The sequence below is a fragment of the Abrus precatorius genome, unplaced genomic scaffold, assembly GCF_003935025.1.
Source record: "Abrus precatorius isolate BTA unplaced genomic scaffold, Abrus_2018 Scaffold3, whole genome shotgun sequence".
Lineage (NCBI taxonomy): Eukaryota > Viridiplantae > Streptophyta > Magnoliopsida > Fabales > Fabaceae > Abrus > Abrus precatorius.
Genome location: NW_020874373.1, coordinates 7672665 through 7689148, shown reverse-complemented (window position 1 = coordinate 7689148; position 16484 = coordinate 7672665). Strand labels below are relative to the sequence as shown.

General features: G+C 33.2%; 3 protein-coding genes across 3 annotated transcripts; 1 reads left to right on the top strand and 2 right to left on the bottom strand.

Annotated features, from left to right (window-relative positions):
• Window positions 1–3039: 3039 nt before the first annotated feature.
• Window positions 3040–4703, bottom strand: LOC113860855 (ras-related protein RABA3-like). Its single transcript, XM_027493386.1, has 2 exons — window positions 4450–4703; window positions 3040–3561 (listed from the first exon to the last, which is right to left on the bottom strand). The coding sequence occupies exons 1-2, from the start codon at window positions 4701–4703 to the stop codon at window positions 3105–3107; spliced, it is 711 nt and encodes a 236-aa protein (XP_027349187.1). The 3' UTR covers window positions 3040–3104.
• A 4103-nt stretch (window positions 4704–8806) lies between these two features.
• On the bottom strand, window positions 8807–10616 carry LOC113862090 (protein FAR1-RELATED SEQUENCE 5-like). Its single transcript, XM_027495235.1, has 3 exons — window positions 9150–10616; window positions 8941–9051; window positions 8807–8851 (listed from the first exon to the last, which is right to left on the bottom strand). Exons 1-3 carry the CDS (start codon window positions 10614–10616, stop codon window positions 8807–8809), a joined length of 1623 nt encoding a protein of 540 aa, XP_027351036.1.
• Window positions 10617–15243: 4627 nt separating this feature from the next.
• LOC113861617 (ATP synthase subunit delta, chloroplastic) lies at window positions 15244–16209 on the top strand. The gene has a single exon (XM_027494563.1). It carries the CDS (start codon window positions 15295–15297, stop codon window positions 15961–15963), a length of 669 nt encoding a protein of 222 aa, XP_027350364.1. The 5' UTR covers window positions 15244–15294; the 3' UTR covers window positions 15964–16209.
• Window positions 16210–16484: the final 275 nt, after the last annotated feature.

The window sequence follows — 16484 nt, the reverse complement described above, 5'->3', positions numbered from 1 at the left end:
TTAAAGTCAAGTCAAGCTCTTCTTCAATAAAATTATAAAATATTGCGTACGATAAATTGTTTATTAGTCCATATAAATAAATAATGATATATTTTATTATTAATTTTATTTTAATTGATATTCTTTTACCATATGATCATTTGAAATTCGTCGGAGACATAAAAGGGTACCGAAAAGAGAGGAAACATAATAAATATTATGAGTAATGTGAAAAGAAATTCAAGTGAGTATTAAAATAGGAATTCAAAAAGTTCATAATTGATAAAGATACACTCTCTCATTCTCATGTATGGGATAATTGTTTGTGATTGTTTCTTAAGATTAATCATGACTGTCTATTGGTTCTTTTTCAAGTAAACTGAGAAGTTAGTTTCTATATTATTATTCTGCATGCTATGCGCTGGAATGAAACATAATATTAAGTTTTTAATTGCTGAATCTGTCTATTCTAGATTTGACAAATTTGGACGACTCTCTGTCATGATAAGTATTCAAATATTTTTGCACAGAAACAATTTAGAGCTAATTAAGTAGGCATTCATTGAACTTTTAAGATAAATAATGCATGACATGCAAGTAACATTGACTACAATCTATAGAAGGTTATACATACTGATGCAGACTTGCCATGGAACTGCAGTGTCAACCACACGCGCATAGACAAGAAGAAAATTATATAGCACATGTGAAGGATTCTTGCACAGTATCATAACCAAGCTGTCCAAGCACACACAAGTTGAACAAGCATGCATCATGTTGTCTATGAATGTGGGAACACAAAATGATGAGCAAATTAAAGCAGAAATGACAAATTGTGAGGTGTGATTGTGATTCAAATTGAAATAATGTAATGGGCCATTGTCAAAACTATAATTGGTTCTATTCTATTTTCTTTTTACGTGGAATCTAAGTATTGAATGTCTTGTGTAGGCACAAAGCAGCGCTGAAACCATAAAATATTGTCAGAAAGAATTCGTAATCATTATGTTTCAGCAATTTTCGACTGATTTATGAACTTAAAATTTTTCTAAAGGTGATTTAGGAGGAAACTTTAGAAGAAAAGAAACGAGAGGATGATAATTTTTTTAAAATAAAAAAATTACATATCATTATAATAATACATAAATAAAATATAAAATTTATGTAAATTTATCATTTAATATTTTTTATTCTGAAAAATGATTAATCTTAAATATAATTATTTTTTTAAAAAAATTCTCTTCTCCATTTGCTATAATCCATTGCTCATCCAATACCTACTCCATATCATTGTATTTGCATCTTTTGGCTTAATCTACAAGGACTACGGTTGATAATTGTTCAACAAACTCTAAGTTCGCCAACAAATAATACGAAGCAAAAAGTGGCACTAAGGTAACTTATAGTTATAATGGAAATAATTGATGACGATGTTTACATATTTTTTTTTCTGGTTTGTCATATTCTCACTATACAAAATTTATCTTTTAATGTGCATGTTTTAGTAACGAATATAAAATTTATTATTAATAATTAATTATTTATGATAATTTTTTTATAGTCACTAATATTATTAATAATAATAACTTAATTAAAAATCATCACTAATAATAAAAACATATTAATTATAAATAATTTAATAATATATAATATTAATTCTTAAGAAATAATTTTTAAAAATATTAATGTTTAAGAGTAGTTTTAAAAAAATTGGCTCAAAAGAGTATAAAAATGACTTTATAATTTTGTTTTTTTTAAACTATATTTCATGGGTTTTTTTTTTTACATTAAATATTTAATTTTTTTTCAAATCGATCAGTTTATAATTTACTCAATTTTTTTTTTATCTTTTTGCAATAATTTTTTTTTTATAATTGATCATGTAAATCATTAACATGAAATTATTTTAATCTAATTATTAATTTTAATTATCATCATTTAATTATTATATCGTTACATTCTTAAAAATTTATTAATTAATTGATTTATATTTACTAATATTATTTTTTTTCTTAACTGCAAGATTATGAGAGTAATTTTTATTTTATTTTAGTTGTTTAATTTAATATTAATTTTTTTTATTTTAGAATTTTAATATATTGATGATATATTTTAATTTAATTTATAATTTTTCAAGTGTAAATTTTTATTGGATATTTATTTATTTAAATTTATGATTTAACATATGCCTTTATAATTTATCATTTATTATTTTAATTTATATTCATTTTATTTGAAATATAATTATTATAATATAATCACTTTGATAATACTATAATCACTATATATGTAATTTGTTTACTGCCAAACCAACCGATCCTTGATAGAAAAATGGGACACATCAAGTGTAATCTAGTTCAACTTTAGCCAATTGTTAGTCTAAACCAAGCTTAATTCTTGAGCAATTTTCAGTTCTTTGTTTATTTAATTTAGTCATATCTGATTTTTAAAAAAGAAAAAGAGTAAAGGTTGGTTTAGGTTAACAATTGGCTAAGGTTGAATTAGATTACACTTGATGGGTCCCATTTTTCTATCAAGGATCTGTCGGTTTTCGGATGAAAGGTTTGAACAAATTTTATATTTAAAAGTGCATGATTCATGTCAAATGGCTAGTTTCACGAAAATGTCTATAAGGATAGCCTCGTCAAAGGAATGATCTAAGCTTATATATATATATATATATATATATATATATAAATTATTTTCTTCTCTGTTTTGTTATGTGGTATTTGCCTTTTTTTTTTCCGCAGTTGACCCTTAACAGTGTACATAATATGGGCCATGTTTATTAAAGCCCAACAAATTATTGGGTCAGATTTGGAGTTCCCAAAGGCGATCTCAATTGTAAAAAATTGCTCGACCAAACAAAAAGTTCAAGACCCTTTAAAAGAACACTCGGGTAAAAAAAAAAATCTAAAATAGAAAGAGAAATGCAAGTAAAAATAAAATCTTATATTTTTTTTACTTTAAAAGGTACAAACAATACATCAAATTCAATGTTGTTGCTTATATCGGTCACAATCAAACTGAAGCAAGATAAGTGCTCTTCAATTCTGTTGTCTTTGTTACTGTATGTAATTTTCACTCCTCTCTCTCCTTATACTTGGATCTCAATAAGTTGTTGATCAACAAGAACACGAAGATAATCTGTTCATGTCACTGATTTCCAATTCAGCAGCTGAGATTATATCTATTTTTGACCCTTTAAGAGTGGCAACATTGTTGTCATCCTTGGCCTTCCCATTACAACATTGCAATGACCTTTTGGAGAATACCCTATGGATCTCTTCGAGCAATTTGTAAAAAGCACTATCCACATTTTCACCACTAAGAGCTGAAGTCTCAGAGAAGAAGAGACCCTGATCCTCTGCAAACTCCACTGCATCTTCAGCGTGTACCACTCTTTGGTCCACAAGGTCACCTTTGTTTCCAATTAGCATGATCACAATGGAGCTATCAGCGTGTGCTCGCAGCTCCTCAACCCACCTTGCCACATGATCAAACGATTGTCTTTTAGTTATGTCGTACACCAACATTGCCCCTAATGCACCTCTATAGTATGCACTCGTCACTGCCCGGTACCTACATCACCAACAAATTTTACACATGTATAAATGCTACCACATTTTTATCAATTTTCTGCACCATAACAACCAACTTTCTTCCATGTATTTTATCATTTTTTAACATATTTCTGTTGACCTTTAAGGAATACTCAAACAACACATCCTCCCTTCACAAAAAAAAAAAACAAGATCCCGGATTTCACTCTTAGATTGAAATTTTTTTATTAGTTGTTAGTTATTTTTTATTAATTTTTTCTATTAAAGATATAGGAAACAGAATAAATGATTTAACTAATTAATTCTGTTAAAGCAGCCAACTCTCAATATAATTTCCTTAGATCATAAAAAAAAAACAAAATTAGGGCGATTTATCTAACTCAACATAATCAAGTTTTCACTTTTTTTGCATAGCTTACGACTATAATATTTTAAAAAATTCGCGAAAATCTTGAAGACAAGCGGAACTCTATATAAATTTCTTACATCTAAGTAGATCTCCATTAAAAGGAAGGCCCAGTTTGGGATTTTAAATTGATTAGATTTAGGTAACCTTTTTAAAGACTGGGTATAGTCAGTGTTTGGAATCTGACAAATTAGATGAGCTAACTTCACATGCAAGAAGTATCACATTCTTCCAGAATTGTTGAGAATCTCCCTTTGTAGAATAGTGAGGTAATTTTTGGACCAGATCAGAAAAAGGAAAATGAAAATCCGTACAACCAAAGTCCACAAGCCAACATCAAGTAATGTGCTTGGACCAGTGATGGTAGGATTCACAAGTCAAATTGAGATCACATTAATAATAATATTCAAGTCAGTAACATTATGGAACTTGGTTACATTCAAGGGATGGACAAATAAACAAAGAGATATGAAGCATGAGAGGGAGAGAGAGGAGGTGAACCTTTCTTGGCCAGCAGTATCCCAGATCTGGGCTTTGATGACTTTGCCATTAATTTTGACAGTTCTAGTCTGAAACTCAACTCCAATAGTGGACTTTGAGTCAAAGCAGAATTCATTCTTTGCAAACCTTGAGAGTATTTGAGTCTTGCCCACTGCTGAGTCCCCTATCACCACCACCTTAAAAACATAATCTATTTTATCGTGTACATTTTCTTTCACCCTCTCAGCCTCAACTCCATTCATCTCCTGATTCATTTTCTTCCCAAGACTAGCAATAAGGCACTTTTTTCTTGCAAAAACTTGGCTCTAAAACATTGGCCTTAGTCTTTCTTTGCAAAAGATACAATTGATCTAAGAATTGGTCGTGGAGGTAAGTAGGAGAAAGTAAAAGGAATATGGAAAAGGTTGGAAAAGAGATGAACGAGACAATTACCAGTGTTGAATCACTATTAGCAAAAGAAAGAAATAGGCAAGGAAATGGCCCGGTCTTTGTCTCCCCTTAACGCTTTATCAAATTAAATGCACCACACCAAATATAATATTAATATGACAATATTGTGGGGGCATTATTACCTTCTGCAACTGAGATATCATTGTGTGTAGCAGTTAAGCACACCCACGTAAGGTTCAATTCTTTACTAGCCTAATATATATATATATATATATATATATATATAAAAGGATACAGATAATTAATCAAAATTTCCTTGAGGTTGTGATGCTTGGGATTGAGAATTTGTTTGATTTATTGAGTGGTTGAATTGTCAAGTTCATATTAATTTGATCTTAATTTCTGATACAATCAAGCTCATGCCTTTTTAAAGTTTTTTTTAATGATTTCTCCATGCGTACATTTTTTTTGGTTATTTGTATCTATCAAATGGCTCCCTAAATTCAGTAAACTGTAATTATTCAAGGGCTTCTTGAAGAGCTTGTTTGCATCATTGAGCGAAAGGGTGGTGGCTCAGAACATTGGCGAAACAGCTCATACACTAGTACTAATATTTATTAACTATTTTCTAACTTGGATATAATGTTGTCAGATATCCGTTCTGCCTGTATCATGATGAATCTCAAGTGTTGAGATACGGAAGAACCGATAGATTTTTTTAAAAATAAGCAAGAAATGAAAAACTATAGAACTCGAGGTGAAAACATATATAACAAGACAAACCATATTTGTTTTGTGTACTGCTTAATTGAAGTATCTACAAAATATAGATTTCTTATTAGAAAATATGCAATCTTAGATTGGATCATGTTCCTCAATTAACACGAATCAGGGACTGAGATCATCGTTGGTGTTTTGTATTTGCTCCATGTACAATTGTTATCTAGGTAGTTATTATTTTTTTCTGGGAAACAAAAAACATTTTGACAAGCGATAAGGTACTCGTGAGTAGCATGAGCATGGCCTACCATTTGTTCCAGCCACACATGATGGGATCTGAATTAAACATGGTTCCTCGGAGTGGCCCATGCAAATGGAAGAAACATTCTTTAAATCAAATTGCAGGGACGGAACAATCAATACAGTAGCACAAATCTTGGGATTTTCTGCACCGACAGAATTGGCATACGAATAGTGCCCTCCTGAATGAATGATCCCTTCTTGCTTGCAAACGGTAAAAGTAGTCTCAAGTGTAAAGTGTTCCATCACCCAAGCTGCAAATCACAATGATTGTTAGTTTCTAGAGCGTCACTCTCTTACGCAATTGTTGCATTTCAGAGTTTTTTTAGAATTGTGATAATAGTAACTTTACAATAAGTTACGTAATATAATATTTTGTCTATTATATTATCTATTGTGTGTTTTTCTCTCCTTATTTTGCATTAAATATGTGACGAAATGAGTGTATAAATATTATTTTCCGATTATTTGTGATAAGGTGGTGGATTCTTAAATTTTTTATTTAAAATTAATTTATAATAAAACTTAATATAAAATTCCTAATACAATGAAAATGTTATACTTTATCAGTTTTAATTAAAGGTAGTTTTTGAAACATTTGAATTTTGTTTTTAAAACTTTTTTTTTTTTTATTAAATTAGGTTTATGATATCTATACGTGGATAATTTCATAACTACATGGGTTACATCTTTATCCTCATCTCATGTAATTAAGGGGGGCTTTAAATTTGGTGTTTGTGGGGACTTGTGGAGACTGATCTATTTGGAGCTTCAAAATTGGGGATGAAGACGAGGATTATATTCTCTGCTTCATGAGATCTTATCTCTAAAAAAGTATTTAATATCTTTAAGTATACATGTATGAATAATTAGTAATTTATAAAAATATATTATATTTTAAATAAAAGACAATAATTGTCCTTTTAATAATATATTTTCATTGCCTTCTTTCCTTTTTTTAATTTTCACTTTTATTTTTATTAATCCAAGTCAAACAATAAACAAAAAACACAAGCAACTCTGGCTACCATATTAAATTATCACATGAGTCTGAAATCCCTGTAGGAATTTACCCTTAAAGACGAGGAACTGAGAAAAATTGGGAATAGAAAATGAGAGTAGAAGTATACTTTATACAAGGGAAAAGACCTGTTTAGTCCATCCTTACTAGTTGTTGCTTAATATTTTTGATTCACTGTATTAAATGCTTCATTCTAAGACTGTAGTCTGCCTTGTGTAACGTGCATGTTAAGTACATTATTATAACTAATCAAAATATAGATGTTTAAATAGGACTCGCAGATCAACATATTGTCACGTGAACCAATATTTTAAATATATATATTTTTTAATTTCTTTATTATTTTTTCATATTTATATATTTTTTAAATTTTAAAGCTTTTTTTTATTGTTTTTGTTGAATTGGCTGACTTGCTAATCCTCGGATCAAAGTGGGCTAAACACAGACTATCGATTTCCTGGACTCATTAATTTTGCGAGCCAATTTTATCGGCCCATATAATGATAGTTTATTGCTCAAACAAGCTTTTACGAGCCGAGTTATGATGCACACTTCCACTCAAAGTGTTTGAGGGCCTGATTGGTTAGGTAGCACAACTGATTGTAGTAGAAGTGAAAAAAAAAAAAGAAAAAAGAAAAACCAAAAAACATAATGCCACTAATTTTGACTCGTAAATTCTGCATAATTTATTTTAACCATTAATATACTTTTTTTTAATAAATCAATTTAAGAGTGTTTAACAGTAAAATGAACAAGCACTGTTTCGTTAACTTTTGAAAATTCAAAGAGAGAGAGACACACAGAAACTAAATAGAATTACTGAAGAGTCTTGGTCATTTGAAAAAGAAAGGATATGTACTTTTTCAGATCCGGATCCTCTGCAGTCTTGGCGGGAACTGCAGAGCGCAGTGCATTTTCGCTTAAGCTAATTTTTTCGCTTAAGTGAAAATTTAGGACCATTCGCTTAAGCGAGAGTAAAGGCTTAAGCGAATGGAAGTTAGAGAGCGGTTCATTAATAACCACTCTCCAAGAAAGACTTTAGAGAGCGGTTAAAGGAGAACTGCTCTCTAACTAGGGCTTAAACATGATTCGTGTCTCGCTTAAGCCCCTAAATTCGCTTAAGCTATTTTCATTTAGCTTAAGCGCGCTACGAAGCGAAATATATTAAACCTAAGCGAAAATGGACCAGAGAGGGATGCATTTGAATCACAATTTCGCTTGAGCGGATTGTAAATCGCTTAAGCTATTATTGAATCGCTTAAGCCTTGACCAACAATTTTGATTGAAATTAAGCGAATTTGAGGCAGAGAGCTATTATTTCAGGCATGCAAAATGGCTTAAGCGAAACTGAATTGGCTTAAGCGAATTGTGGAAGGGCTTGAGCCCAGATTTGAATATGTGAGCGAATATGAAAACCGCTTAAGCGAATATGGGAGCTTAAGCGAATATATCAGAAGTTTAAAAAATTATGCAGAAACAGCAGCATGCAAAACAATGGCTTAAGCGCATATTAATTGGCTTAAGCGAATGATAGCAGGGCTTGAGCCCAGATTTGAATTTGTGAGCGAATATTAATACCGCTTAAGCGAATACATGAGCTTAAGCGAAAATATTAGAATTTAAAAAAATTATGCGGAAACAGCAGCATGCAAAAAAATGGCTTAAGCTAATATTAATTGGATTAAGCAAATGGTAGCAGGGCTTGAGCCAAAAATTTATTTTTCCAGCGTATCAAAATTAGCTTAAGCGATGCCATGGGCTTAAGCGAATAAAAAAGAAAATCCTAACATTATGCAGAAACAAACAGCATGCAAGAGGGCTAAATAGACTGGATTACATCTGTTCTTCAACATACATCTTCCACCAAAAACAGTTTACAAATACAAATTTAGCTTAGAAACAAAAGAACTTTTGCCAATTGCGAAATCAAATTTGATCAAGGATTGAAGTATTGGTATCATCAAGTTGTTCCTACAAAATTAAAAGAGATATAAGAAGACACATAATGAACAAGAATGGATGACAAAAGAGAAGAATGGATGGAAGTTTATTAGTCTTACCTTCAACAAATCTGTGAAACTTAATTGCTGGATGAAAGTTTCAGGGGGATCATAATATGGAGGTGCTGAACAATGTACTTGAAATGATGAACCTAACATTGGTTGATATTCCTTAAACATTTAAGCACAGTAAAATTAATGATATGGTTATAACAAGGAAGTTATAATAAATGCATTAATCGACAATAAAAGTGGTTATAAGAAAGTACCTGAGATGCTGATTGACCTAAAGTTGGACTTTTGTTCTTCTTTTTTGCTTGTAGCTCAACCCAACTTTTGAATCTTTTACACCCTTTCCTCTTGGTAGTAGGTCTATGCTTGAATCCCTTAGGTTGTATACTATGAATATTGACCTTATCAACACCATCATTGTTATTGTTGTCATTATCTTGTGGTTGTAAGCGAAACTTTGTGATTTGAATGATTAAAGTATTAATACTTTCATTCACTAATTGACAATATTCTTCTAAACTAGAAACCTCAGAGGCCAACCTAATCATTTTACATGCTAGGTGTCGGTATCTGCGTGTAGTACTCAGTTTAGGATCTCCTTCCACTGGTATTCCTTTTACATTGTGAATAATACCACAGCGTCCTTGTGTTGTCCATCTCTTTAGTATGTATTTGTCAGGAATAACCTTTACATCATTGGCTTCAAACACTTTCAAAGCATGACAACAAAGTATACCAAATGTTTCAAATTTTTTACAAGAGCAATTGATAGTAGTTGAGGAACGATCAAATGTAACTGTCCATGATCTTTGTTGATTGACTTTAGTAATTACATATTCAATCAAATGAGGAGTTTCAATCCTTTGCGATATGCAACAAGCTAAGAATTGAGCAAACTCTTGTTGAAATAAATTATACACTACATTTGTGTAAACCTTAGCCATTTGTATTAGTATTGGTGATATCTCATATCGCAACATGGCTAGTTTGTGACGAGAGTCATACTCACACTTGAGCTCGTTATAACGTTTGTCTTCAACCACCCGTTCAAAGTGTTCAAAGAATTGCTTGATGTCAACACCAGGTCTCATACATGCCTTGAAGTCAGAATTTAAACTTTCACTTAATTGAGTGCTACGCATTCCATGGGTTAAACAATCCTTGAGATAACATGATGCCCATTTCTCCTTTATAGCATACAGTGAAGTAATCCAAGTATGTTCTTGAACATTGTATTCTGTAATCAACCTTATCCAAGCCTCCTCAAACTCAGTTGAAGTATCAAAGTCATATATGCATCGTTTCAAATCTCGTAAGAAATGACTCCCTCCTTTCATCAAATTTCCCAAATGCTTTATTCCATTTTGCATTAAGTGCCACGTGCATAAAGCATGACGTGTCTCAGGCATTACTTGGACAAGTGCCTTTGCCATTGCTTGGTCTTGATCTGTAAAAAGAGTTTGAGATTTTTTGTTGTTGTGTGCTTCCAAGAATGTCTCGAACAACCATTGAAATGATTCAGCTGTTTCATCATACAATAAGGCTGCTCCAAAGATAACAACACCTCTATAATGGTTAAAACCAGAAAACAATGCTAGAGGTCTATTAGCTCGATTGGTGCAATATGTAGTGTCTAGTGATACAACTTCACCAAAAAACCCATAATCAATTACCATCTTTGCATCCGCCCAAAAAACATTTGTGATTTGCTCCTCTGCATCCATTTGGTACGCATGAAAAAAAGATGGGTTGTCTACTAATTGTCGCTGAAAATATTACATGAAACAACCGACTTAGTGGCTTAAGTAAACCACACTCTGAGAGCGGTTCTTTTTGAACCGCTCTACAAATTGAACTTCTGAGAGCGGTTCAATAATAACCGCTCTCAGAAGAGACTTGGAGAGCGGTTTTATTTGAACCGCTCTCAGAAGTTCACTTAGTGGCTTAAGCAAAACGACTCTGAGAGCGGTTCTTTTTGAACTGCTCTCCAAAAGTTCACTTAGTGGCTTAAGCAAACCACACTCTGAGAGCGATTATTATTGAACCGCTCTCAGAAGTTCATTTGTAGTAGCTTAAGCAACCGCACACTGAGAGTGGTTCTTCTTGAACCGCTCTCCAAATTGAACTTCTGAGAGCGGTTCAAATATAACCGCTCTCAGATTTGTACTTTTGAGAGCAGTTCTTTTTTTAACCGCTCTAAGAAGTATACGTCTGAGAGCGGTTCTCTATTAACCGCTCTCTTAAGTCTTTCTTGGAGAGCGGTTAAAATAGAACCGCTCTCTTAAGTCAAAATTAGCTTCAGCGATACGTATAGCTTAAGCGAATTATGCGACTATTGGATTTTACATAATATTGAATCTCCCCCTTTCCTTTCCCTTCATTTCTGCATTTTCACTCTCTGCTACTCGCTTAAGCTGAGCAAACCTCTGTCCTGTAGTCCACAGCTTCAAAGCCTTCAGAAAATTGTTTCCTCAGGTACAAACCTGAACCCTAAGCCATTGTAGATCATCTATTACTCTATTTCATTTACATTTCTTCATTTGCATTATGGGGTCTTCCCCTTCGTGAAGTTTTGCATGGGTATATAACCTCTGTTTCATTTATATTCTGCTGGAAATGCTTTTTGTCACTTTTATTTTGATGTTTGGCTGATTGAAAATTTTTTTGCTGGATGAAATGTTAGTTTGAGCTTACCTTAATGTCTGTATTTTTTGCTTAAGCGACACAAACAGGCTTAAGCGATTTTTACTGAAATTTTTGTTCTGGTTTCGACTGCAGGATGGCACCAAAAAAATCAATTCCTCAAAGAAAGAGGCAGAGACCAGAAGTTGGCCAAACTTCACAACAGCATGATGAACCTATTGATCAACATGAACATTCACCACCAGCGACTCAAACACAAACACAAACAGAAGTCATATCATGGGATAGATATAGGTTCAAAACTAGGGCCAAGGCTCAGAGATTTATTGACTTACAAGTTAGAGATTTGCTACCTGAGAGAAAGGTAGCTTTACAAGAAGGAGAGTATGAAGAATTTATGCAAGAGGTTAGGAGAAGAAAATGGGAATTCTTGGCAAATCTCCCCAACCAAATTAATGAGGTAATCGTCAAAGAGTTTTATGCAAATGCTTGGCCATTGATACCAGAAAGGTCAGAAAAGAGGTCTTGGGTTCGAAGGCACCCAGTTGCTTATGATAGAGATGCAATTTCAGCTTTGTTAGGCAACCCTTTAACCTTAGAAGAAGGGGAGCTATGCCAATACCAACAACGCCGAAAGAGATTCTCAAGTTTTTTGGATCATGCTGTAGCTGAGGCCTTATGCATCCCTGGAAAATCATATGAAACAAATGCTGCTGGGAAGCCAATGAGGTTCAAAAGACAATCTCTGAATACTTTAGCCCAAATCTGGACATCATTTCTCCTTGCTAACATTGCTCCAACCACACACACCTCAGATCTTCGGATGCCTCGAGCATATCTCATATACAGTATCATGCAAGGGATATCTATTGACATAGCAACAATCATTTCAGATGAGCTGCACCAATTTGTTATTTCCAACACCTCCTCTACTGCATCAGCAACAAAACCTTTGGGATTTCCAGCACTCATCACTGCTTTATGTGCTTCCCAAAGTGTTATCATTCCAGAGAGCGCTGCTCAAACTATCAGTTTGAAGAAACCAATCAATTCCCAGTTCATCAGAAATTATTGCACCAATCAATTGGAACAGCCTGCAGGACCTTCCTCTCAACCCTCCTCATCTGTACCACTTACATCACAGCCAACACAACCATTCATGCCTGACATGTCACAAACAGATTCAAGTGTCCTATGCCATCTAACCCACATAAAGCAACAATTGGCAGCAACTAATCGCGCTTACACTCAGTTGAATGAGTCGTTCTACAAGTTAGCCCTTTTCTTATTTAATATTTTAATATATGTAATCAATTATGCAACCATGCCTGATTTTCTCTTTCCACAGGTTCACTCTACATCAACATCATGGTGAGCCATCTGCTTTTCCATGGCCAACACCAGAGCTTTTTGCAGCGACTGTATCGTGGCTTGGAGACAACCCTATCTTTCCAGCTCAACAACAAACTCCACAAGATCATGTATCACATCCGGATGAAGGAGCCAATGAGGACATTGACGATCATCAAGAGGGAGATGTTCAACAACATCAAAACTTAGAGGAAGAAGGGAGACATGATGAGGGAGATAGGCCACAACCAATGCAAGAAGAGGACAATATAGGAGACCCATGATTAGAATTAGGATCTTATTGTAATGGATATGAATAACTAAACATTTTCTATTATGTAATATATTTTCTCTTTACTTTTCCAATGGTGAATTCTATACTTTTTCATTGATGGATTTTAATATTTATTCACAATCGTGCCAAAGTAATTATAAACTGTTTTTGGTGGAAGATGTATGTTGAAGAACAGATGTAATCCAGTCTATTTAGCCCTCTTGCATGCTGTTTGTTTTTGCATAATGTTAGGATTTTCTTTTTTATTCGCTTAAGCCCATGGCATCGCTTAAGCTAATTTTGATACGCTGGGAAAATAAATTTTTGGCTCAAGCCCTGCTACCATTCGCTTAATCCAATTAATATTAGCTTAAGCCATTTTTTTGCAAGCTGCTGTTTCTGCATAATTTTTTTAAATTCTGATATTTTCGCTTAAGCTCATGTATTCGCTTAAGCGGTATTAATATTCGCTCACAAATTCAAATTTGGGCTCAAGCCCTGCTATCATTCGCTTAAGCCAATTAATATGCGCTTAAGCCATTGTTTTGCATGCTGCTGTTTCTGCATAATTTTTTAAACTTCTGATATATTCGCTTAAGCTCCCATATTCGCTTAAGCGGTTTTCATATTCGCTCACATATTCAAATCTGGGCTCAAGCCCTTCCACAATTCGCTTAAGCCAATTCAGTTTCGCTTAAGCCATTTCGCATGCCTGAAATAATAGCTCTCTGCCTCAAATTCGCTTAATTTCAATTAAAATCGCTGGTCAAGGCTTAAGCGATTCAATAATAGCTTAAGCGATTTACAATCCGCTCAAGCAAAATTGTGATTCAAATGCATCCCTCTCTGGTCCATTTTCGCTTAGGTTTAATATATTTCGCTTCGTAGCGCGCTTAAGCTAAATGAAAATAGCTTAAGCGAATTTAGGGGCTTAAGCGAGACACGAATCATGTTTAAGCCCTAGTTGGAGAGCGGTTCTCCTTTAACCGCTCTCTAAAGTCTTTCTTGGAGAGCGATTATTAATAAACCGCTCTCTAACTTCCATTCGCTTAAGCCTTTACTCTCGCTTAAGCGAATGGTCCTAAATTTTTGCTTAAGCGAAAATGCACTGCGCCCTGCAGTTCCCGCCAAGACTGCAGAAGATCCGGATCCGTACTTTTCCCTACTTTATTTAAAAGAAAGAGGAGAAATAATAATAAAAATTTCGAAGATGAAAAAATATCTTATTTAATTTGTAATATTTGAAAAGAAAAAGTAAAATAAATTATATCATATATCTACAATAAATAATCAAAGCTATTAAATTCAATATTCAAGCTAAAAGATAATTTGCAATTCCAATTCAAAGTATTTTTCTTTTTTCAAAATTCTTCTAACGATAGAGGGGCTATCTTGAAAATAATTTATCCCTTTATTTTTCTTTATATTTAAATTAAGCAAGTTATTTTTTAAATATCTCTACACTACACTCTTTTCTTTTCTATTATTCTCTAGCCGAATTTTTTTTTTGTGGGTGAAATCTCTAGCCGAATTTTATATTACTATAATGTATGCTTCTAGTTACATGATTAACCACGCAAACCATGACTCAAACCTAGATGGAATTACTAATCTATTAGTTATAATTGCCTCAATAAATAGATGAAAACCTTGTTTTCTATATACTTTTAATAACGCTTGTGAAAGCCAAAGAGTACACGTCAACTGATATATACTTTCTTTGTTCAAAGAAAAAAAAAAAGATAAAATTTAAATACAATTGTTTAATTATTTTGTATACTATTTTTCATCAAAATAAAAAATTAACTATAATACACTAACAGCATTTTAAATTATCACATATTATAAAAAGTAAAAATTAAAATTTAATTATAAAATAATTCTAAAATTACTTTAAAAAATATTCTTAAATTTTATCTCCCTTTCAGATGTGCTGCAACTGTTCTTGCATCCATTCATTCAATAAATGAAATACAACTTTTATTAAATGTGATTTTAATGGTGTCACGTTGGTTACCCCAAACATTCTTCGAACCCAACGGTTGCTTTCAAACTTGCTGGCTTAAACTTATCCTCACAAACGCACACTCTTTTAAAACAAAAAGCTAATAACACCAAAAAACCTCTCCGTCGCCATGGATACTCTCCCAACCCTCAAAGTCCCAAAACTTCCATCGAAATTTGCAAACCCTGAATTCTACCACTTCAAAAGAACATCATATGCATCACCCCCACCCCATGTTTTCTCAACTTCCACACCCAACTTAGTTCCCAAAACCAAGTCTTTCTCACGAAAGTCTTCTCCTTCTCTAGCATTCTCCTCCTCAGGCGCATCACATCCCAAACCCAAACCGTCATCTCCAATATTCCATCGAAATCCCGCCACTGGGTATGCGGCAGCTATAATAGATGTGGCCCAGAACAGCAATTCCCTTCACTTGGTTCAAAGGGATGTTCAGAGGCTCTTGAAATTGCTGAAAAATGTTAACTTTCAATCAGCTGTGGGTGAACCTTCAATGGTTGAGAGGGTGGTAGAGCGTGGGAATTTTCATAGGCATGTGGTTGCCTTGTTGAAGATGCTGCTGAAGAAGAACAAGGTGGGAATTGTGCAGGAGGTGTTGGAAGAGTTCGAGAAGATTTATGATGAGCTTTGTGGAACTCAATTGGTGTTGGTTTCATCTATGACAAAGATGGGTCAAGATGAACTGTTCGGGATTGCCAAAAAAGTGCAGCAGTTAAGTGGGGCGATGAGGGTGAAGGTAAGGAATTTGGTTCAAGAGAATTTACCCTCTTTTGCTGTGTGATTTGGTTTCTGGAATGCCAAAATGCAACTTTACAATCCAACCAAAGATGAGATACAATTGATCATAGCTTTTTGCTTTATTTGATATCATATATTGGGCTGGCCGCATGTATTTGGACTCTATTTTGTTGCAAAAATTCACTAGGATTTATTTTGCTCTTTAAATGCCTAATGTAAGAGCACAGTCGAAAAATATTGCTCACAGTCTGGGTGCTTTCTTTGCATTAATTCAATTGAAGTTAGAATACATCCTCAAAAATAAATTCCGTTGCTGGAACACTGCTAAATTAATTCCTAAAATTTAAAAAGAAAACACTAAATTTAAGACACTATTAAAAATGAATCAAACAAGCTCTTATTTTTTGTGCGACTGCTGAACCCCTAATTGACTCTAAAAGAATTATGCACGTTTCTATTAATCACTTTTTTCCCAAAAAATATCAACAATTTCCTGAATTTTAAAATGTATAAATTTAAAATTAATTAAAAAGATAACATGGACTAACAAGGAGATGGATTTTA